At 46.1% G+C, this 21,588-nt stretch overlaps 8 protein-coding genes across 8 annotated transcripts; 4 read left to right on the top strand and 4 right to left on the bottom strand.

Annotated features, from left to right (window-relative positions):
• Positions 1–3,467: 3,467 nt before the first annotated feature.
• Positions 3,468–5,177, bottom strand: BDBG_08160 (uncharacterized protein). Its single transcript, XM_031723431.1, has 3 exons — positions 4,068–5,177; positions 3,658–4,004; positions 3,468–3,570 (listed from the first exon to the last, which is right to left on the bottom strand). The coding sequence occupies exon 1, from the start codon at positions 4,349–4,351 to the stop codon at positions 4,154–4,156; it is 198 nt and encodes a 65-aa protein (XP_031580590.1). The 5' UTR covers positions 4,352–5,177; the 3' UTR covers positions 3,468–3,570; positions 3,658–4,004; positions 4,068–4,153.
• Positions 5,178–5,721: 544 nt separating this feature from the next.
• Positions 5,722–8,527, top strand: BDBG_08159 (phospholipid metabolism enzyme regulator; the record flags this gene model as incomplete). Its single annotated transcript, XM_031723430.1, has 3 exons — positions 5,722–6,439; positions 6,463–6,918; positions 6,990–8,527. The coding sequence occupies 3 exons, from the start codon at positions 5,722–5,724 to the stop codon at positions 8,525–8,527; spliced, it is 2,712 nt and encodes a 903-aa protein (XP_031580589.1).
• Positions 8,528–8,978: 451 nt separating this feature from the next.
• BDBG_08158 (60S ribosomal protein L42) lies at positions 8,979–11,795 on the bottom strand. The gene is made up of 4 exons (XM_002621489.2): positions 11,698–11,795; positions 11,032–11,124; positions 10,710–10,894; positions 8,979–10,626 (listed from the first exon to the last, which is right to left on the bottom strand). The coding sequence occupies exons 1-4, from the start codon at positions 11,698–11,700 to the stop codon at positions 10,587–10,589; spliced, it is 321 nt and encodes a 106-aa protein (XP_002621535.1). The 5' UTR covers positions 11,701–11,795; the 3' UTR covers positions 8,979–10,586.
• A 3,072-nt stretch (positions 11,796–14,867) lies between these two features.
• BDBG_08156 (uncharacterized protein) lies at positions 14,868–15,574 on the top strand (the record flags this gene model as incomplete). The annotated part of the gene is made up of 2 exons (XM_031723429.1): positions 14,868–15,360; positions 15,420–15,574. The coding sequence occupies 2 exons, from the start codon at positions 14,868–14,870 to the stop codon at positions 15,572–15,574; spliced, it is 648 nt and encodes a 215-aa protein (XP_031580588.1).
• An 865-nt stretch (positions 15,575–16,439) lies between these two features.
• On the bottom strand, positions 16,440–16,757 carry BDBG_17710 (uncharacterized protein; the record flags this gene model as incomplete). Its single annotated transcript, XM_031725367.1, has 2 exons — positions 16,440–16,687; positions 16,739–16,757. The coding sequence occupies 2 exons, from the start codon at positions 16,755–16,757 to the stop codon at positions 16,440–16,442; spliced, it is 267 nt and encodes an 88-aa protein (XP_031580587.1).
• A 304-nt stretch (positions 16,758–17,061) lies between these two features.
• BDBG_08155 (uncharacterized protein) lies at positions 17,062–18,054 on the bottom strand (the record flags this gene model as incomplete). The annotated part of the gene is made up of 1 exon (XM_002621486.2): positions 17,062–18,054. One exon carries the CDS (start codon positions 18,052–18,054, stop codon positions 17,062–17,064), a length of 993 nt encoding a protein of 330 aa, XP_002621532.1.
• A 216-nt stretch (positions 18,055–18,270) lies between these two features.
• On the top strand, positions 18,271–19,488 carry BDBG_17709 (uncharacterized protein; the record flags this gene model as incomplete). The annotated part of the gene is made up of 2 exons (XM_031725366.1): positions 18,271–18,870; positions 19,036–19,488. The coding sequence occupies exons 1-2, from the start codon at positions 18,409–18,411 to the stop codon at positions 19,486–19,488; spliced, it is 915 nt and encodes a 304-aa protein (XP_031580586.1). The 5' UTR covers positions 18,271–18,408.
• A 95-nt stretch (positions 19,489–19,583) lies between these two features.
• Positions 19,584–19,769, top strand: BDBG_17708 (uncharacterized protein; the record flags this gene model as incomplete). Its single annotated transcript, XM_031725365.1, has 1 exon — positions 19,584–19,769. One exon carries the CDS (start codon positions 19,584–19,586, stop codon positions 19,767–19,769), a length of 186 nt encoding a protein of 61 aa, XP_031580585.1.
• Between the last annotated feature and the right edge of the window lie 1,819 nt (positions 19,770–21,588).

The following is a 21,588-nucleotide window of genomic DNA, read 5'->3' as shown; positions in this document are numbered from 1 at the left end:
AAAAAAAAAAAAAAAAAAAGAAAAGATTAGGAAGGGTAGTAAGGGAGAGAAAGGGGATACAGAGAGATGGAGAGAAAGAAAATAAATGATTGAAATCTGAGGCCCCTTTGGGGAAGATTCGGGGGGGCGTCCTGGGGGGGTTCATCAACTGTAATCGAGGGTACATAGGTACGACGCCCAGACTTCGATATATCAAAGAGAACGCATGAGGACATTGCCACCCGGTGAAAACCGTTGGAGTCATGGAGACAGGCTTGCGACGTTCAGCCGTCGAATTGCGCAAAAACGGTTTGCTGGAGCTACCCAGCGAGGCGATGTACCGTACCGCTCCCAGGTTTCAACATATCGATAGATAGATAGTATGCTTCTTTCATCTGAACAGTCGCATCAGACCGTTTGTCGTGGCCCGGTGAACTGAGCCTCATTTGAGCCTCTTCCAAGTACCGGGAATCGTAACACATCAACATCATGATCATCAACATTATTACTATTTCCCCAAAACCAAGCCGGCCATCGAAGCCGCCTCACACCAATCAGAAGAACCAGGGCGATATTCTCGAAGCACACCAGCAGCGGCGGGGCATCTTCCAGAATCCCGCTAGAGCATTGCTAACAGGCGAACAACTTGCCCCGGACTCAAAGCCAGACTCAAAGCTAGACTCACCAGACTCACAGCGAGCCAGTCAGAACCTGAAAGGAGTCGTGCTTTGTTCAGCCTTGCGCCCGACACAGCCCTGGCGCTCTCATTCTTGACCAACTGCCAGTGTTTCCTCTCTGGAGAGAAGAGAGAACCCTCCATTCCACTCAATTTGTCTCCTCTTTTTCACAAACGAAGAGGCTGTCGAAGGAGATGGCGTCCCGGATCGCTCGGGGAACCTGGACGGACCCGCGGATACGCAGGTGTTGTCGTATTTATTATCTTTTTTATCCTTTTATCCTTCTCTTTCTATGAAGTCACCTGGGAATTGTCTGTGTCCAGAATGAAGAACTCCAGGTTCCAGAGCCGGTTATTTAATTGCCGGACCACGTTTCTCAGAAACAAACCTTCGCTTCCGAGTCATAAAGTAAATAATAAATAGTTACCTCAGATCTGTTTATGAGATTTACGAGCCCGTACAGCCTCAGTGTTGGCTTTGCGCCGTGTTTTATTTATCTGGCGAATATACCACTGCGATCACGTTTATATTTGCTTCGCTCTGACCTCCCTTCCCTTAACTATTTATTAACTACGCTGTACAGCTCCCAATATTCACAAATCTGCCATTGCGTGTTTTGACTGCGCCCACCATTTCTCTCTGCCGCGTGCTGGATTCAAGTTGTAAGATAGGTAGGTCATCCATCTACATCTGTGGTAAAATACATTTACGCCTTTTTTTTACGATCGAAGTCGAAAATCTGCCCTTCCCCCATACAATCTAGGCTTGCACGCAAACATGGAGTGCATGAAACACACTGACTGCAGCGCTCGGTTTATGGCTTTCCGTCCCACCCATGTTTGTGTAGGAGATGGAGAGGCAGGTTTACTGAGCAAGGCTGCCGTTTGCGTCTCCTGGATAAATAGCTTAGCTTGGTCTTGGTTGTTTGTTGGAAGGTTGAGGCGAGAATGGATGCTCTCAAAGTGTATTCTATACACTATACAACAGGAGAGCGGTGCAGCCCCATTGTCAATTATTTATTTGTTTATTTGGCGGGAATAGTCATTCATCTAATAGTAGCTGGCTGGATTTTTTTTTTATTTTTTTTTATTTTTATTTTTTTACAAGTAGCACAAGGATGGTATATATAAAGCATAGGTGGGTTCGCAACGCAACCAATTAACACATGAAAGATTAATACCACACATTCCACTCTTACAATTTCCCAATTAGTATATCTTCATCATTTCCCCCGGGGAGAGGGGACAATTTCAAACCGCCAACCAGGGCAAGAAAACAAAAACAGCCAGAATTAGCAGCAGCGAAAAGTGCGGATATGAGCACCGGAACGACTTCAATAAAGGATGACTGATGATGCTGCATCCGTGAGAGTTCCTCATCCGCCACTGGCTCACCCTAAGCAAATACGTCCGGCACATTTATAGGCGTCCTTCTCCCTGGGAAGGGACTAACATCGACATAGGTAGGAGACGTAAAGATATATGCAAAGCGGAAGAGAACCAGCTCTACCCTGCCCCACTACATTCCCCATAACCCTCCATCAATCGCGTCATAGGAAGATATTTACTTCTCTCTTCAACGCCGAGTTCTTAGCAAGAACCTCCATGCAGCCTGGGTTAGGCGCACCGTAGCCCCTTGGTTGCGCAGATGTGGGTATAGGTTAAGCCTTAAGACAAGGCAGAAGGCTATATATTATAAGCGAAATATGCTTCTTTCCGCCCGTCATGGATAAAGCACATGGAGTAGGGAAGAATCCAGAAAAGCTCTACGACCTATCGAGAATTCAGTCTAGGAAGGCAGTTCGATGTCCATTCGAGAGGGAGCCTTGACTATTCTCTTCCCCGTTTTCAAAAATATCTAGGGAGGGAGATGATATATTCATCGCTGTGCGAATCCCGTGGCTGGGCTGTCAAAAGAATGTGCATGTATGTACTGTACATGTACATGTACATGACATGTTAACTCCATTCCCACAATTGAAATAAAAGTGGAAACATGACCATGGTTGCTTCTCGTTCGCCGCCGGGCCTCCCGTCTTAAAAAATAAAATAGAGAAATGTGAGCGAGCTGGAGATTTGGAGAGAGAGAACAACAGACTGACGTCCAGGGTTGTTATTATTTGTTGAACTCGTCTGATTCAGAATCATACATGGCCCGTTTGCGGGGGTCAATGGCTCTGATTATCATTCTCATCTCTCATCACATGTGTTACGCCGCGCTTGGAGTCAATTTTGGGAATAGATCTTTGGAAGTAAATAATGAGAAACGAAGATCATATATGGGGGCGGGGAGGTGTCCTGCGTCTGAATTGAACCGAGGATTATGGCAACTGCAACTAGACGACGGGAGTTAATGATATTTTTCAGAAATGGCACCTGGGTTAGTTATATATCACTTGTATGGCTATGAATTCAAATGTCAATTTTGAACAGATCAAGCATTTTCTGGTTCAGAACCCTCAGGCTACGATGAGTCCAGAACAAAAGAGCCACTGCCATCGAAGCCAGCTGGGAACAACGGTCGAGAGCGATTTCCCTTGTCCATTCCCCCGCATTATTTAACGAGTATCGCCATTTTCCTTGTGGTTGGGCCTGATTAATGCGACGGAACTGGCTTGGTTATCAATAGCACGAGCTGGAAAAGTTGACAGCATCCTAGGCTCAGCTGTTTAGATGCTGGAAAGCAAAGAGCAAAGCTGTCGATGTGAAAATACAAAAATACAAAAATCAGTTAGTTATCTTTGGTAAAACAGGATGGGTTCTGGGCTTCAAGTTCAAGCAATTAGTGGAGAGAACTAGCGCATACATAACTGCTTAGTTGCCAAGTACAAGGTGGGCTTTAAATATCCACCATGTAATTATTAAATTGCACTATCCTGATAAACCAGCTAGAATGGGGTACTTTAATCCACCCACTAGATATTCGTGACAGTTAAGTTAATATTCATTGGATATCATTATAGCTTGTTGGCCTATGAGAGTCACAATGAGATGCCACTAACCTGATTTGGACTTTACCTGCGCTGTCTAGTCTTGCACCAGATTATATTATACACGGCTCAATACACATATTAAAAGCAGGCTTCGTGCCACTTGCTAACCAAGATAGGGAATTTCTCGTGCGCCGAGCCTTGCAAAACCCGTCTAATGCCCAAAGCATCAAACTTTGTAGCTCATCCATAACCCAGTAGAAACGAGGGTTTCCAGTGTGTAGAATGGATATCATTCCATTCCATTATTCTGTGGCGTGTGATTCCCTTCAACCGCCGGCTGGAACCAATATAGGATCAAAGCAAGCTGTATCACGCAAAGAGACGGTAGCTGGTACGGTGTCAGCAAGGTGGCAAGGCTGCGAGGCGGTCAGGACAAGGACTCAAGGACAGGACAGTAATTTGGGGGGGGGGATAGGTACCTCTCAGTGGCGCGGGATTTGGGTGGGACGACGGGTCTTTAGATCGGCCCTGGGGAGAGTGGTCTGGACCGGCGGTTGACCGCGCGTCACGTATTGTCACCTCGCCGACATAAATTACCGCAGCAGCCTTCCCTATTGCCCAATGCGGTATCTTTCAACCTCCGCCGCCTTGCCAACTGCCAACTGCCAACTTCTACTTCTTCCACCCGCTGCCACCACCACCACCAACCATCATCATCATCATCATCATCACCATCATCAATCACCATAATCGTCATGGTCATCGTCCCATTGTCATACTCATCCTCATCCTCATCGTCATTCTCATCTTGAAAACTCTCACATCCCGCACAGTAACAGAACCAACCCCCTGCGCTGCTTCTTCTTCTTCTTCTCCACGTATCGTATCCTGTTGAATCTCCCTCCCTCTCTATTCCCTGTCCGCCGTCATCGCCCGGATCTTCCTCTATCCCCGCTCACTCACCTGCTTCCCCACGCTCCAATCCAATCCTGGCTCGTTTACGTTGATATTTTCACCCCGGCAGGCCTTCAACGGTCCAGTCCTTCAGCCAAGTTCTCCAGACCTACCTAGTGTATTCCGTACTCCGCCCTTGATTCTATCCTTTGATTCTACCCCTTGTTCTCAATATCCTCTTTTCGCCTACCTGCGGTATTTCGGCTCTTGGGGGAACTGGGGGTTGCTGTCGCTGGCAGCCGACCACTGGCTGTCGCCCTGTAGAATTTAACCCGGCGTGGTTTTTCAATGCTCTTGAGTGAGGTCTAGGTATTCGCTGTACGTTGGGCTGCGCTGGGGTTTTTCGACGTGGGCCGCGCCGATTGGTCTTGACCCACTAAATCGCTTCCCCTGTGCGACCTGTGCGACGGCGTGCCAGGCTAGTTGGTCTCGCCTGTGACTTTTAATTCCATAGGGCTCAAAATTGGCCACGATGCTCGGAAAAAAGTGACAGAACAGGATTGCCGAGAAGGAGTCGAAACGGAAAAAAGAAAACCAGGCAAATAACAAATAATCGCCAGCGAAAGTTGACTAAAGTGCCCCGTAACGCCAGGAACGTGGTGCGTCCGGCGCACGCCAACAGGAAAAAAGTCCAGAGAGATAAATTTTTGACAACTGGTTGATCAACAATTGAACTCTTTTTGCATTTCGCCTTCGCCTTTTATTTCTTTACTTTATTTATTTATTTATTTTATTTTTTTTGAACTTTCTGGAATAGCGTTTGGGAAATAATTACGAAATAATCATCGTCGGCCTTCAAATTAATTGTCAACCGATACTCCCTTACAGCCTGCTTGGGTCTCTTATTCTTTGGTCCAACACTCGCTGGAATATCTTCTCAATCATGATCTTGTGTTGTGCAGCAGCATTACAGCAATAACAGCAACAACTGACAACTGACAACGAACATCCGACAATTCCATCCCACCACTCAACTGTACATGTACCTCCAATACGACACTTATTTACTAACAAAGCATGAAGCCACCTTACATCTGTTAACTCGGTTTTTATGAGCTGTGTAACGTCTTACTGGGAGAATTCTGACCAAATCTGCGGGCTGGCCCCAACATACGTCGCCCCTATCAGTTGCTTGGAACCCGCCGAAAACCTGCTTCCTGGCTCTTTGTCACTCCGGTCATGGCTTCACCAAATAATCCATCTTTTTCCAATAATCTACCTGCCGATGACAAGTCTACACTAACTCACAGTGGGGGTTCATTGGCTGCACAAACAAGTTCTGGACCCGGTGCGCAGGGTTCTTCTCGACCTGGCGCTCTCGTCTCACCATCTGGGCTTCAGACTTCGTTCGTGGGTATGTCTTATCATCACAGACATTCCCCCGGACGATCAGCCCCAGTGTCTTCAACGAACTCGGTGACTTCCTCACGCGAGACCTCTCCCATCCGTCCCCTTCGATCGATAAACTCCGCAACCGCGTCGAGAGCAGTCTCTCGATCACGCAAAAATAGCCAGGAGCTGAGTCCGAATCGCATCCCTACCCCCTCTGCCGCCGCACTCCGACGGAATCTCTCCAATGTGAACAAACCGCATTTCCCACCACCTTCGACTGAACAGTCCGCAGACTTGCCTCGTCCCAGCAAGTCCAATAATATGCCTTCGAAGCATGGCGACTCATCACAGCAATGGCCTATATCTCCTAGACTCAAATCACCACCTCCGCCGGTTCTATCGTCGCGTAACAATCTCCCTCACGCGCCAAAGCGATCGGACCATGACACTACCTTAGCAAACATCTCTAGCAAGAGAAACCCCGCACCCACAGTCGATATCGCCCAACATGCGAATGCGCCAGAGGAGGAAACTGATGATAAATATAATCGCCAAAACGGCAAGGGTGGCTTTGAACAGAGGTGGTAGCGGGACGGGATCGATTTTGGAAACAGGTAGAGGAAGGTGGTGCTCTGGCAGAGTCTCCAGAAATTCTACCACGGGAAGAAAATGCGGATGAATCTGCGCCATTTGTTGCCAAAACTGGCGTGGAAAGTGGAAGTGATAGCGGCGGGAATAAGAGCAAACCAAGGATATCATCTGCCAACGCAAGGCCGGGCGATATTCTTGCGAAGCGCTCATTTACCTCGCTGAGTACAACTCGAGGGAAGGTTGGCGATGCCCCTGCGAGGAATATGATTATCGAGGCAGAAACGGTTAGCTCTATACCCCAAGTATCTCTTGGTGGTGGTACAGGCGAACGCGTCTCTGCTAGAACGGATATTGGAGGTAGCGTCAGGCTGAAAGCAAGCGATGAAACTATTCGACCAAAAAAGGAAAAAAAGAAACCAGTTCGGAAGCCAACAGCACTCCCGGTCGGTACAGGTTTGTGATAACCCTTGCTCGGTCTGGTATCAAGTACTCTTCATTTAAACTAACTGTAACTTCGCCAATAGTTTCATCCAAAGCAGATATATTTGAGGCTAAAGTTGCTAGCGCAGTCGATGAGGCAGACTCTTCTGATTCTGCAGAAACATTTGTTTACGACTCAAACCCTCCAGACTCCCATCCTGCTCGCCAACTTCGATATCATTCGAGGACTCCCAGCAATACGTCGATGGCCAGCCAAGCCGATCAGTATGGAGGTCGATCACGATTAGGCCTAAGGGACCACACCATTACTGGGAAAAGAAGTATGAAGTTTACCAATGCCGGCTATGGTACCTTGGATGCAGACGGAGACCAATCTAGTGGAAGGGGAAGTGGAAGAACCAACGGGCATATACATACGACAAGACATTCCCACATTGGTCGGCACGGGAGAAGTAGTCACCCATCGGTGCTCGACCAGTCACCATTTCTTGTTTCCCAGAGTCCAAAGTCATCGAGACATAACTTTAGTAACGGGGGTAAACAAGCATACCGTGGGTCTCATAACCATCGTATGGGCAGCCCTAAAAAGAATGGCGATACATATGGTTACGATTTCGACGGTGAGGGCGCCGATGATGAGCGAACGCCGCTTGTCGGGTCTGTTCGTGCAACTCGCAGCCGTCACGGTCGTCGTCCTAACAGTGCAAGCCTTCGTCAGCTGGAGTATATGGAGCAACGACAAAGAAGGTGGTTTTCACGATACGGTTTCTGTGTTCTACTCCTGATTTTCCTATTTTTACTCATTGGAGGCGCGACTACGGCTGTGGTTGGGCTGATGAAGCCGCTTGCGGACGTGCACGTCAAGAAGATCCAGAACGTCTTGGCCTCAGAACAGGAGATTATGTTTGGCCTCGAGGTTCTAGCAATCAACCCCAATCTCGTGACCCTGACAGTCAACGATATGGATGTCAATATATTTGCAAAGAGTAGATACGTTGGTGCTGAGTGGCTCCGGCATGGGTCTGCTTCTCACCCGTATATAATAGCACCCCGGATGAAAGATAGCAGAGCGCGGGCCCGCTTAGCTAGCGCGGTGAAACGGAATACCGTATCCACAAGCGATGGCACACACACTACTGGTGGCGTTGACAAAGGTACGGATCCTATCTTTGAGGACCCGCCTGAAGACCCTGTTGGCGATTCACAGACTATGCTCCTCGGCCGCATTTTCCATTTCGACTCTCCTCTCACCTTCGACTCTTCACCTTGGAAGTACGAGCCATCCGTATCAATTGGTGAAGTAAGGCTTGCAAAGCCAGGAAACAAAACCGAAGAAGGCGGGACTGCTCGTTGGGAACGGGTCTTGCAGCATCCCTTTGAGCTGATCGTGCGCGGTGTTGTCAAATACCAATTACCGTTGACGTCACGCATGAGGTCTGCCTCGATCAACTCAAAGATAACTGTAGTTCCTAACGATGACAGCGGCAAAGGAGACAACAGTGGTAATGATGGTAACGGCAACGACCACGATGACGACAACAAGGGTGGACATAGTAAACACCCCCCAATGACACCGGGCCACAATAGTACCGACCCGGTCACCGACCCAAGTCGGCCCTGATTTGTTGTGTTGCCATCTCTTACACAACCCACCATGTTATGTTATGCTATTGGGCCGAGAAAAGTTCATGTAACGACCTTTTTCTCCGAATCGCCATTTGTCTAGTTTAGCGTCGAATTTCTCACAGGCTCTTTTTACTCTTTTTTCCCCCTACTTAATTTAATCTTTTGTATACCCACACATCGCGTTGCATAGAAGGCTTTTTTTGTTCTTCATCTTTTCTCATGTCTCTCATGCTTCCTTCCTTCACACAATTTCCTTAACCTTCCTTCTTGCTTTCTCTTGAACACATGTTTCTTTAGCGACTATTCGGCAATCATGGGTATAATAAATAAGGGTATCGACAAATTGCAAAAAGATCACGCGTCAAACGAATGACAAAACGGCAAAAAGTACGCAGGGATGGTGTTATTTATATGGGCTTCTTTCTTTTTTTTATGTTTATTGTATTTCATTTTCCTATTCTTGCATTTTCGACTCAGTCAATGACACAACTACTCGGGCTGTTTAACCAAACCTAACCATTATATAGAACGGAAAACCGGGTAGATTTCCCTGGTGATTTTTTTTCTTTTTTTTTTCCCTTTATACCTCCAACAACCCCCACACACGGCAAGGTCCAACACACAATCCTTTTCATCGATTTCGATGTATATTTTCTTTCTCCTTGTTCAAATAAAATCAGACCTTGTAACTATCTTTCTCTTCCCCCTCTTTTGGTTTAATAGGTATATATCTATCTATATATAATGAATGATTAGATGTGAGATGTGAGATAAGAGGGAGATATCTATAAACAAGATGTTACATAGTATAATTCGAGATGAGAGAAGAGGGGGCATACGTAATATGAACGTGTAATCCGCAGAGAGAAGAGAGATACTCTTTCACAAAGCTATTTTATTGAGAGGTTTTCCTATGAGCACGAATGAGTATGCAAAAGGGATCGTTGTGCATTTCTCATTCCAAACCACTACGGGAGTTTAATAATTTCTCTCATGTACGCATTCTCCATCTGCCTATTGATAGACAAACAGATGCGCTAGGTACCTAATAAAGTGTCCACTGAGATTTGAAAATTGTTGAAGTCATAAAACTATTCGAGCTGCTCTGCTCTGCTTCTGCTGGCATGGCATATATACGGCAGAAACTCTTCTACAAAACATAACCCCCTCAAAGCCATAATCCCCTCTGGATGTCAGATAATATTATGGACCTGTCATTTCACTCAAGTCAGTACTACTGATGATGTCCCTGTCCGAGAGTCTCCGCCTCCCCCCACGTCCCTATCCCCGTCATCATGCACGCATGTCCCCTAAAATGTATAGGGAATGCAGGGTAATTTATTTTTTCCTCTTCCGAGATTTTCTTTTGGTCAAAAGTTTTGAAGGAAAGTGCGGCTCTGAATGTATATATCGCTTTTTGAGTCGCGACTTCTGACCTTCAAAACCCTCATATACGAAGTGGGAAGGTACCGTTCATCGCTCCTTCTGTCCTAGGAAGAATTTCCGGCGCCAGCTTGATCAAAATGGGCTAAGAGCTGAGAGCGAAGACGGCGCAGCGATGACGGAGAGCGAAGCTAAGAACAATTTTGGGTGTAGGAATAAGCTGTCGGATATATATATTTCTGGGGACAGACGGAGATATGGATTTGGATAAAGCCACCAAGTCGATGTCGGCGTATCCCATATGTTATCAGGAAATAGGCCCCCCTAGGCCGCGAGAGACGGTACGTGCTTCACCAATCGACGTGTTCGGCATCTAGACAACCCTGCGGACTGTCTACGTCTGGTTTTGGTCATGAGCGGGAGAAGGTAAAACGAACAACGATCAGCGAAAAAATGAAAGGGTGTGTCGTGTAAAATAAAATAAAAAATCAGGGACTGTTCATGACTTTCATTTTCATTTTTTTTAGAATTTCAACCATCCGCTCTATTTACAGAGCGTGTGTGCCCACAAATGCTAAAAGGAGAACAGAAAAATATAAAAAAAAGAGAAAGAGAAATGGAAAAAGGCGGATAGAAACCCAGGACAACGGATAAGATTTGGATTAAAAAGCTTAGAAAACAAGAGCCGCTCCCTTTGTCTTCTTGTCACCACTGTAGGAAAAGAAACGAATTGTTAGCAAACCATGTTTCCCCCGTTAGAGAAAGGTTGTGTGTGCGTGTGAGTTTAAACGTACCCCAACTCGAAGTGCTTGCATCGTTTCAGAGCCAGCTGGGCCTTGGTCTTACAGACTGTGCACTCCAACCGCAGAACAACTTTCTTTGTCGTCTTTGCCTTCTTCCTGAAAACAGGCTTCGTTTGACCACCGTAACCGCTCTGCTTACGGTCGTAACGACGCTTTCCCTGTGCGAATAGCGAGGCCTATATTTTTCGAGAACCGAAGCAAAAAAGCAAAAATACAACAATCAGCAACCACATCCACCACATATTCTTTTTTTTTTTTCTTCCTCCCATCCTTTCTTTTCCATAATGAGAGGGGAAAGATTTTGCTTTCTCACCTTTCCAGCCTTGTACTGGGTGACCTTATGCTGGGTGTGCTTCCTGCATTCCTTGGACTTGCAGTACGTCCGGCGGGTTTTGGGAATGTTGACCTGTTTCGGGACGGAGCCCAGATATCATCAGCACCACTTTCACCATGGTTTTTTTTTTGGTCTTCTTTCTCTCCCGATATATAAATAATCCCGCCACCATCATGCGCCCGCAAGTAAATCATAGCATCGTCCGGTTGAATGAGTTTTCAGTCGCTTGGAATAATATATATATATATATAAATATATAGAAACGGCCAAATTCGTGTAGTATGGGAGACGTAATTTCGTTTCGTTTCTCAAGGCGCTCCAGAAAGTTTGTGCGATGATGGTGGTGATTATAGCTTCTGGATACGTTTCGCGAGATCCTCCGCATGTGCTTGACGCAAACTAAACCGTAATTTCCCGAACGGGCGTTTTACTGAACAAAACGCCGTCGATAACTCCAAAACGATGAGATCTTTCCAATTCCGCTGTCGTTTCCCTCGCGCGGTTCGCTGTGGGCTCCAAAGCTCATCGCACACACACACTCGGCGTTCTTTTTCCCCCCTTCCCGCATCGATAACCCCACGTATCTCATCCGGGAGAGAAGACAGACAATGAGGCAGAGAATCAAAGAGAAACAGGACTCCTTACCATTTTGACTGAATTGGCCGGCTGTCGAACTGGGGGTGGTGTCGCTGGGTGTCCTGGTTGTCGGAGTCTGGAGGGCGGAGACTTGTTGCCCAGCGAGCGGGTTGTGGGATTTCGTTTCGCTTAGGGCCAAGGCAAAACGCTAGCCGTTTTGGGACATCCATATTGACAAATGACATCCGCAACACAGAAAACAACATCCAACGTTCGAATATCAGTCTTGAAGTGATTATCTTCCTTCACCTTGAGATGTCTATCGCGGAGCATGTTAGATACTGATTATGTCTACTGTTTTGACTTATTAGGGTGGTTCAACTCTCAACCCTTCCTTGACTACAACGCTCCCTCCTCTCATTCTCGGACAACCTCAATGATTGATCAATCCTACCAGCGCGAGCAGACAGTCACACTCAAACCGTTCATTTAATCCGTGTTTATCTCGGAAACGAATGACTGAACAACACGTCTTGTATACCAGTGAAGTTCTATTCTCCGTCTCTCCTACTGTCATTTACCTTTTTCGCAAAACTCAATCCTAGCTGATTGATAATCCTGGCCGCCGTGGTATGTAATACTACGATAAAACTCTTGTACAACTGTAGCCTACCCCACCGTGGGCTTATAATAATTAGACACGGGCGGCGTTCGTTTGGACAAGTATTTGTATTCTGATATGACTTGGATAGTCTAAAGAAGAGGGTTAGCCGTGTCTAGCTATTTGTAGAACTGTCGAAGATAAGACATGCTCGAAGCGCCATAAGATTAGGTATTTATCTATATAAGTGTCTACCAAGGTCATTATTTTTATATACACATCAGGGAGTAAAGAAAGGTTTGTCTTTATTATCACTTGCTTATTTAGAGCAATATCCGCGAGCAAGAGAGCGTAGAGTGTAGCGGGATCAAGGATCAAGTGAACAAGACTGTGGTAGTTACTTAGTTAAATATTTATTTAGTAAACAATCGGACGGTGAGTACGCGGCCGCACCTGGCCCTCCCCCCTCCCGCGTTTCCCGAACAGGGCTGGGCCTGGCCCCGCGGACCCCGTCCATTGGCCGCGTCGGTCGTGCCGTCGCCCCTTCGGGTTTGGTGTGCCTCCACCTCGCCGCTTGGAGTTACATCATTGACGCGGTCTGAAAATCTATATAAGATCACTCCTCCTCCCTCTCACCCACGCACCTTCCCTCTTCCCAATTTCCCTTCTCATCTCACTCTTGCCCTTCCCCTTCCCCTTTGCCCCATCCGCTATCCCCTTTCCCTCTTCCCCCCTGCTCAGGCTTAGCCTGCCGCACCACACAAAAGATATCTGCCGATCTCCCTTGCCGAACCCGTTTCGCCATTGCATTCCCTCCCTCTCATCCCCTTCCAGCCCTCCCCCCATCAATCCCAGCCCATCCCCTTTATTCAGTCTTCTTGAAAGACCATGTAGATTGAGAGATCATAATTACCCACTTCTCTTCTTGAGAACAACAGGCTTTGCTCACTGAATATTTCACTCACTCATGCCTCTCTTGCCTGTGAACATCTTCTCTGACTTACTCTGTTAATTCTGCAACATATTCAGAATTTCATCACCTCTCTTCTTCTCTTTCCATCTGGAACTACAATTCAATGCATGCACGTCATGCCATTAATCAATGGCAAAAATCCCTCATGTCAGCAGAACCCGAGATTGCATGAATTCAACATTCTGCCAGCAGCGCAGTGAGATTCGACTGGACACTGAGGTGTAACATTGAGAGAGAGAGAGGGGTGCCTATAATTGCCGGTGCATGCCCGCGCTATGCTATTGACCAATGGTGAAAATCCCTCATGACAGCGAGATCCGAGATTGTGTGGATCCAGCACCCCCGCCTGCAGCATAGCGAGATTACGAGAAGTGCGGCTGGACGCTAGAATGTGATGTGAGAGGGTGTGGACGCAAAATGCCCGCCTTCACTGAGCCTCTGACTGCTTTCAATGATTGAATTGACTGTTCTGGAGTGTCGGCTGCATATCCTTGTATTCAAGGTTTGATTCATTGGTGAGGAATGTTGGTGAATCTGACACTGAGTCACTTCCAGCTGAGGAAGCTGAGAGAGTCAGAGGTGCAGTGATTGTGTGATGATAAGGTAGAGTGAGTTCTTCATGCAATTCAAAGGCATCCAAGCCACTGATGTGTCTGCTCTATCTCAGTTCATTTGTCATCAATTCTACAACCTCATAATCAATTTGCACTCATCCTCATGCATACAGTGTATAGGAAATGAAACATGAGCTTGCTGAGTTTGTTCTATGACTGTGATTCCTGGTGAATTGATGGTGACTCTTGACTAGACTGGCCGCCGGGACCATGAATTTCACATTTGGTCCCATTTGGTCTGATCTCATACATTTCTTGGCGTGAATCCCGCTGGGACTGGCTATCAAAAAAACATGTAAAGTGACTATATATCAGATCTTAAAATGGAACCATGACTTGAAAAAAATGAGAAAGTGGTCCCATTTGATCTCATTTAGTCCCATTCTTGGCATAAAGTTACTATTTTTAGACATTTTAAGGTTTTTTTTAGACTATTTTTAATTTTTTAAAAAGTAACACTTTTTGATAATGCTCAAATGAGATTTAAAGTCATTTAAAGCAATAAAAATAATTTAAATTGAGAAGTGAAAATCATGATCTCATTTGGAAAATGTGACAAGAGTAGACAGTAAGTCTCACTGGGACAGTATGGGACTACTATCTAATGTTAAAACTGTGTAATGGGATCAGTCGAATTGGTAATGGGACTATCAAAAAATCTGGTCCTGGTCTCAGACACGGTCACACGGTCAGTCTACTCTTGACTCTGAACCAGTTAAAGATGCAGTTCAGAGAAACTCTGGCTCTACATGTTGCATTCTATGTGTTGCATTGCAATTCATCCCTGTTTTACAGGCAGTTTCCCAGGTTGAAGGGGAAGAAGTAAAGCATTTTTTGAAAATGCTGGGATCTATTCACAACACACAGAAAAGCCTTTCACAGACTTTGAGCACTCTGTCAAAGAAGGAGCATTTCTGATTATCACTCTATAAAAGCATCAGCTTTTTCCCTTCTTAAAAGCACTGCTTGCAGAACAAGAATCACAGCTTCTCTGAACCTCAATCTCAAAAGCACACACACTCATGCAGAGCAAAACCCAACTGCAGTCACAATGAACAAGATCTGGTTCTATCAACCTCTAAATCTCATGAATTCTCTCAAACTACTACAGAGCCTCAAACCTCCTGCAATCTCCACACAGTTACAGCTCTTCAATCTCTCAGCACAGAGACTCATTTCCACCACTGACACAGCCTCTTCTCTATCCTGTCCCTCACAGCAGCTCAGACACTCATTGCCCTCTCACTCATCCTTCTTGGTTACATCTCCCATTTCTTCTTCATCTGCAAGTCAACAGTCCCAGCCATCTGAAACTCCAGAAAATGACTTTGACAGGATTTTGAAGAAGATCTCATCAGATAACAGCAGTCAACCTCTCAGCAGAAGTCAGAGAAACATCAACAATCATGCTGCCACCTTCCTCACCAGGTCAGATCTTAGCGATTCTTCTGATGACTGCTTTGATATAACTATCAAGGTGGATGCGGCTGAAGAAAGTGTCCCTGAAGCCCGCCTTCATGCATACTGGCCAGGTGCAAGTAGAGGTCAGTTTCGAGGCTCCCTCATGGCGTTTCTTACCGACTCCGCTGACTGGCTATTTCAGATGACTCGATGGAGATTTATCATGATGATGGATTCACAGAAGAGTCTGTGAATGCGCAGATGCCTCGGCCGTTGCCATCCGCCAACAAGGCATCCACTGAGAAAGGTGGCGAACTGGATTCAATGACGGATGGTAGTGCCGCATTGACTCCGTGAGAAGTTTCAGGTAAGGCTCATTTCATTACAGTCTCAGTTTCCCACTGACCCACGACAGAAACCCCCCTGCTTACCATGAGTGAGTCAACCTCTTCTCACAATGCTCACACCCGCATCTCTCCACATCCACAGAGTCAATCTCCTTCAATCCCGGTTGAACGCGCGACCAAGGAGGAGTGGCCGGTAAGAAGGATACTGGACTCCCGGATCCGTGGGCGGGGGGATGAGGCAATGCTGAAGTACCTTGTCACATGAAAGACTACCTGGCGGACCAGACAGGTACACCAATTGCATTTCAGGCATATTGAGCTTCCTGCAATCCTGGCTGTATGCAACAGGATGAGAGAGGAGTGACCAGTAAGAAAGATACTGCATTCTCAGATTTGAGTGTGAGGGGATGAGAAATCTCTGAAGAATCATGTCTCATGAGAGTCTACATGACAATCATGAAGTGATCTGATTCCAGGTTGCAAGAAGTTGATCAGAGAATTCCACACAGAATTGAAGAACAAGCAGCCATCATTGACAACTCTGGCGGGCTATAGGCATTTCAAGCAGAGACAGAGATCACGCAGGGCCGGTAGACGCAAGATTGTAAAGTCGAGTTATTAGAGTCTTCATCAGTGCTCGGGACTTTCTCATTGACAGTGTCCGTAGCTCTATAGCCCTCTAAATAGGTTCTTTACGGGAATCGTTCCCTCTGATGAGCAGACCATTTTCATAGTTATTTGAGTATTGTTATCTCTGATTTTTTTTAATTTAGTTTCCTGCTTTGCAGGAAACGCCCATTTTTGCATCCACTCAGACTCAACAACATCCCGAATGATAGCCCTGTCGCTTGGTAAATATTGAAGCATCATTCAAATCATATGCAGAAAAGCCTTCTTCTCATCCTCCCCTGCTCTTCCATATCTGATCGCCGCCGAGCCGCATTAACGAACCAATCGTGCCGTTCTTCCAGGCTATCTTGGAAAGGAGCACCAGTCGTGATATCAATAGTTGCATCCTCATTAAAAAAATCCGCTCTGGACTCCCATTGTGACCACCATGGATCAGGGAGCTTTCCCAGAACACTCACTTGGTCATCGTTAAGGTGTATCTCTCGGTTTTTAGCTTCCTACACTAGTTATAATCTATAATCACCAAAATCGTCAGACATCGTACCTTGAACTCTTCTCCACATGCTGCTTGGAAGAAATCTGAGCGGGGGCAAATGCTACATCGATGGACATCATAGGTCCTAACCTTTGAAAATATGGTAAAATCGGGAATAGTCCCGTGCCAAGAATTGTAACAATACGCTTGCTAAGATATACCAAGGGAATTGAAGTCTTGCCTTAATAGAGCTTCTTTGAGGCTCCAGCACGTGACGGCTCTCGGTTTTTCTTACTGGCAGAATACAACGGTTAAATGCAACAACTCAATTAAAGAGCCGAATAATCCCTCCCTTGATGACAGTTGTAATCAGTCAAATCCCTGCTGCTGGACTAGCTCTGCTGGAAAAGAAAATTTCTAATCTTCAATAAACCTTCCTTGTCCCCGTCAATTGTCTCTGCTTTCTCTTTCTCAACCCAGCCCTGACTATATCCGCCTCCGAAGTCAATAACCCATAAATCATTATTTACATCAATCAAAACATTAGCAGCTTTCGCATCACCCCAGATCACCCCACCCCGATGTAAATGATTCAACGTGGCAGTTAATTGACCTGCCCACTTCTGCCGTAGAGTAAACGAGTCGTCGGACCGCAAGGCGGATTCTAATGTCATGTGTCGGCATTCGACCCAAGACAATAAGAGCCCTAAACATCGAGAGTTTTTGTCGTCCCGGACTAGACCCCACAGACGGGGAACTTGCAGCCTCCGGTCCACTCGCAGCTCTTCTATGCGTCTGTAGCTCTCCAGTTCGCGAAGAGCGCTTCGCTTCTCACCTGCACCCAAGGGCTTAAAGAAGCAGATCATGTTTCCATCCACAAGTACTTTCTCTGGGGGTGTGAGAAGTGCATTTTCCGGGCAAGCAGCGCAAATCTGTACTTGCGATGGATGGAATGAGAGCAATCGTACGCGGAATTCATAGTCGCCCAGATCGACTCCATCTAATCTTGGTGTTGGTGTAACTTGAAAGTCCCGGAAAGGAGTGAGGGTGTTATTGGCAGCCCGAAGCGAATAATGAAAGGCTTCCATATTAAGATAGTCATGGAGTGTGAATAACTGGGATTTCCCCAACGCCGACTCGGTGTCGCTGAATAACGGAAGGAATGGTTGTAGCGCCCAGTCTTGTAGGCCATCAGGGTCACCGTCTGTCTCAATAGCTTCAGCGAATCGAAGGTACTCCTCTAGGATAGCTGGAGAGTCACGGAAGTTGCCAGGCGATAAATATATATGGAAACATTTTCCTTTGCATCTTACGGTCATTTCCGACTCCTTCGTTTTTTCGTCGAACCAAAATTCCGTAACGGAATGCCGCGGACACAGGCCCATGGTCGACGAGAGATATCTTGAGCAGAAGTAGGTTGGCGGTGAATGAGAAAATCTTCAAGACATGTTAGCACCATTGAGCACGAGTGGAAATGTGGGCTTACTTATATTTCTAGCGTGTTTCACCACTAACTTGGTCGCTTTTGTTGGAGCTACTACACAAGCCCTAACCCACGTGACCCACACACATATATTTAGCTTTCACTAGCTACTAGTTAGATAATAACAACCAACCACGTTCAATCTCTCTCACAGGTTATGAAGCCCTTGCACTTCTACAAAGTGTTATAACCATGCAATAATCATACAATAAGCTTTTCAAATAGCTGCTTTTTTCATTCAAATACCCCATATCAAATGCCTGTCAATACAAGATCAATCAACCGCGAAGAGACTCCAGAGAATCAAACTACTGCACCTGAATCCTTTCCAACCCCAATAACCGCGAGAAAACCACCACACAATAACAATAATCAAGATAATGACAATATGACTGATGAAGCTGCTGCCTTGAGGCGATGTATTGCCCAGATGGATGAAGAACTATGCCAGATGAGAGCTTCTAGCAATTCTACTGCTACAGCTACTGTCAATGATGGCAATGATCTAAGCCCTGATCTTACTGCTTACCTTCAGAATCAAGGGAATATCCCTGCACTGAGCAGAGTCCTCCAAGAATTCCGTGAACGCGTCAAATACCTTCAAAAACCAGGTCTTCTCAAATCAACATCTGATTACCCCATTTGGAAGGAAGAGATCCTGCTTGTTGTCAAGCAATCTCATACAGAAGATATTCTCACTAGCAAGCCCTTGGAGAATGTCTCTAAGAATATGAAATGATTCTGAGAGGAATGCAACTCCTGGCTATACAATTTTGTATGATCTTCTGTTTCTATTGAAGCCAAATCTCTTTTTACTATACCTCAAGATTCCCTAAGTTCTGCTGCTCTATGGAACATCATAGCAGCATTCTTTTCAGAACAGGTGAAAATCCGCAGAGCCCGCCTGTTCAAGGAATTCAATGATATCAGTGCAACTGCCACCTATGATGGCTTCAACCACTTGTTCATAGAATGCCTGCTTGCAATCCGCGTTGAGTATATCCGCCTTGAATATGCTAATATCCCCAACTTCATATTCTTTGACAAGCTCCTCAACGGCCTCACCAAGAAGTGGTCAACCTTTATCAGAGATCGCATGGACTATGCAGCAAAGGATGATAATGTCACATCACTAGAAGATGATTTCCTTGATCTCTGCAGGGATATACTACTCCGCCTGCCGTTGGATGACAAAAATGCCAGAAATGACACAAAGAATAACAAAGATGCCATCAAGGATGTGAAGGATAATAAGAACACCAAGAAGAAATGCACTGCCTGCAAGATGGAAGGCCATGATGAACCAAGCTGCTGGTTTGAACACTCAGAGAAATGATCTGCAGATTGAAAGAATAGAAAGAAGGTCAATGATGATGATGCCGCTACACCTGTATGCTACAATACTGAGCAAGTCTTCTAATGATGCTCATGATGACCGCCAATATCGACGCCAAAACGATGGAAATACCGATAACGATGCCAGGCCCCAGTGCCTATATGATGCCAGGCCACAGTGCCTATATGATGCCAGGCCCCAGTGCCTACGATGCCAGGCCCCAGTGCCTATATGATGCCAGGCCCCAGTGCCTACGATGCCAGGCCTCAGTGCCTATATGATGCCAGGCCCCAGTGCCTACGATGCCAGGCCCCAGTGCCTATATGATGCCGGGCCACCGATTGCCCATATGATGACCTATGCCGATGACCTATGCCGATGACCTATGCCGATGACCTATGCCTATGCCTATGACGATGAAAACCACAAAAATAATAAGAATGAGATCCCGCGGCGTTAGAACAACTGGGGGTAATACCAATACTGAAAGAATGGATTTGAGCGTTCTTCTTGCATGTTTTTTATGTTTTTCATGTATGGAGCTAGTCCTTATGAGGAAACTAGACTCTACTTTTTGTAATTAATTTTTATTGCAGATTTGAATGATTTGGGCGCTTTTGACTGCGTGGATTAACTGGCCTGCGTAGCATGGGGGGGTGTTGGAGCTACTACACAAGCCCTAACCCACGTGACCCACACACATATATTTAGCTTTCACTAGCTACTAGTTAGATAATAACAACCAACCACGTTCAACCTCTCTCACAGCTTTGTACTTCCACGCTAATTTAGTATGAGAGACTTTGTGTAAGACAAACAAGACAAACATCTAAAGTAGCTTCTCATACTAAATTAGTTTAGCTCGACCACTTTGTTCCACCGCACTAATTAAGTTCAAGATACTACTCGTTTGATCCCTTGACATGCTGGACCTCTGAGACAAACACGACAAACACGACAAAAGTAACTTCCCAAATTAATGCTGTGGTATGTGATCGGTGAAATACGTTAGTTTCAACATATGTTTGCATTAAGGTCAGCGACTCTGCTGCAGCCAATAGATGGCTCTCGCTTCTATTTCCAGCCCGATTTTGGTCTATAAAACCACTACTCCCCATGATCTGCATAATGCTCTCACATACTTTCTATTACTACAGTATTGACTCGCCACGAAATATGTGCTATAGATACTGTAAGAAGTACCGGTGTGGACACAAGAAATGGGGGACACCTCAGTACTGCGAGCATGCCACCGTGAACCAAGCCACTGGCCGCCAGTCAATGTGCACCAAGGGAAGAACAACTGAAACAGTCGCTGACGCCGACCTCTGCAAGCAAGATGCCTGTTTTCTCGAAGATCTGAAACAAATTGGTTAGACATGTTGCCAGTGTGGAGAAACAAGAAACAAGATGGAGGGATGTATTAGACCGCCAGGCGGGGTAATGTCTTGTCCGCATTTTGTATGTACTCGGTGCCAATATTCATAAAGGTGAGATGACCTTATTTCATTCGAACATAGCTATGTCTAGCACGGCATGGATGATGGTTTGAAGGTTCTCGATCACAATATGCTTACTGCCATCATGGATATCAGGTAGCCATATGCAACAGCCGACGCGGTAAAAGATATCTTCTCTCAGCTATCGGGCCCTAGGCTATCGCTTTCGAATTTGGTACAGGTGTGGAGGAACGTCCCATCAATGCACTGCAACGGGAATTTGGTCAAAACGCTGTGGGTGGAGGATCGATCTCATTTGGCCAGCTTTTCCTAAACTTGTTATGTATTAGTAATCTTCATGGAGGCTGCTCAATAGCCTGCAGTCGCGGGTCGGCAGGCAAGTCCAGATCCCTTTTGTCCTTGGGAAGCTCACTGGGCAGATGATTGATTCTCTCATGCTACAATACGCACCAGGAGCTTGAGGCTGGTCCTTGGTGTAAATCTCTTTGTACGCGGCCCGTCCCGCTCACTGAATAAGCTTTGGGTTGGCCAGTTGGTGGTTGGCGGATGGGACGTGATGCTAACCTAGTAATAAATTTTATGGTTGTTGCTTGATTACATTCAGCAGTTCGACTAGGCTCCAGCCTTGGCGGGAGGTTCA

This window comes from Blastomyces gilchristii, assembly GCF_000003855.2.
Source record: "Blastomyces gilchristii SLH14081 genomic scaffold supercont1.22, whole genome shotgun sequence".
Taxonomy (NCBI): Eukaryota; Fungi; Ascomycota; class Eurotiomycetes; order Onygenales; family Ajellomycetaceae; genus Blastomyces; species Blastomyces gilchristii.
This window is presented reverse-complemented; position numbering and strand designations above follow the sequence as displayed.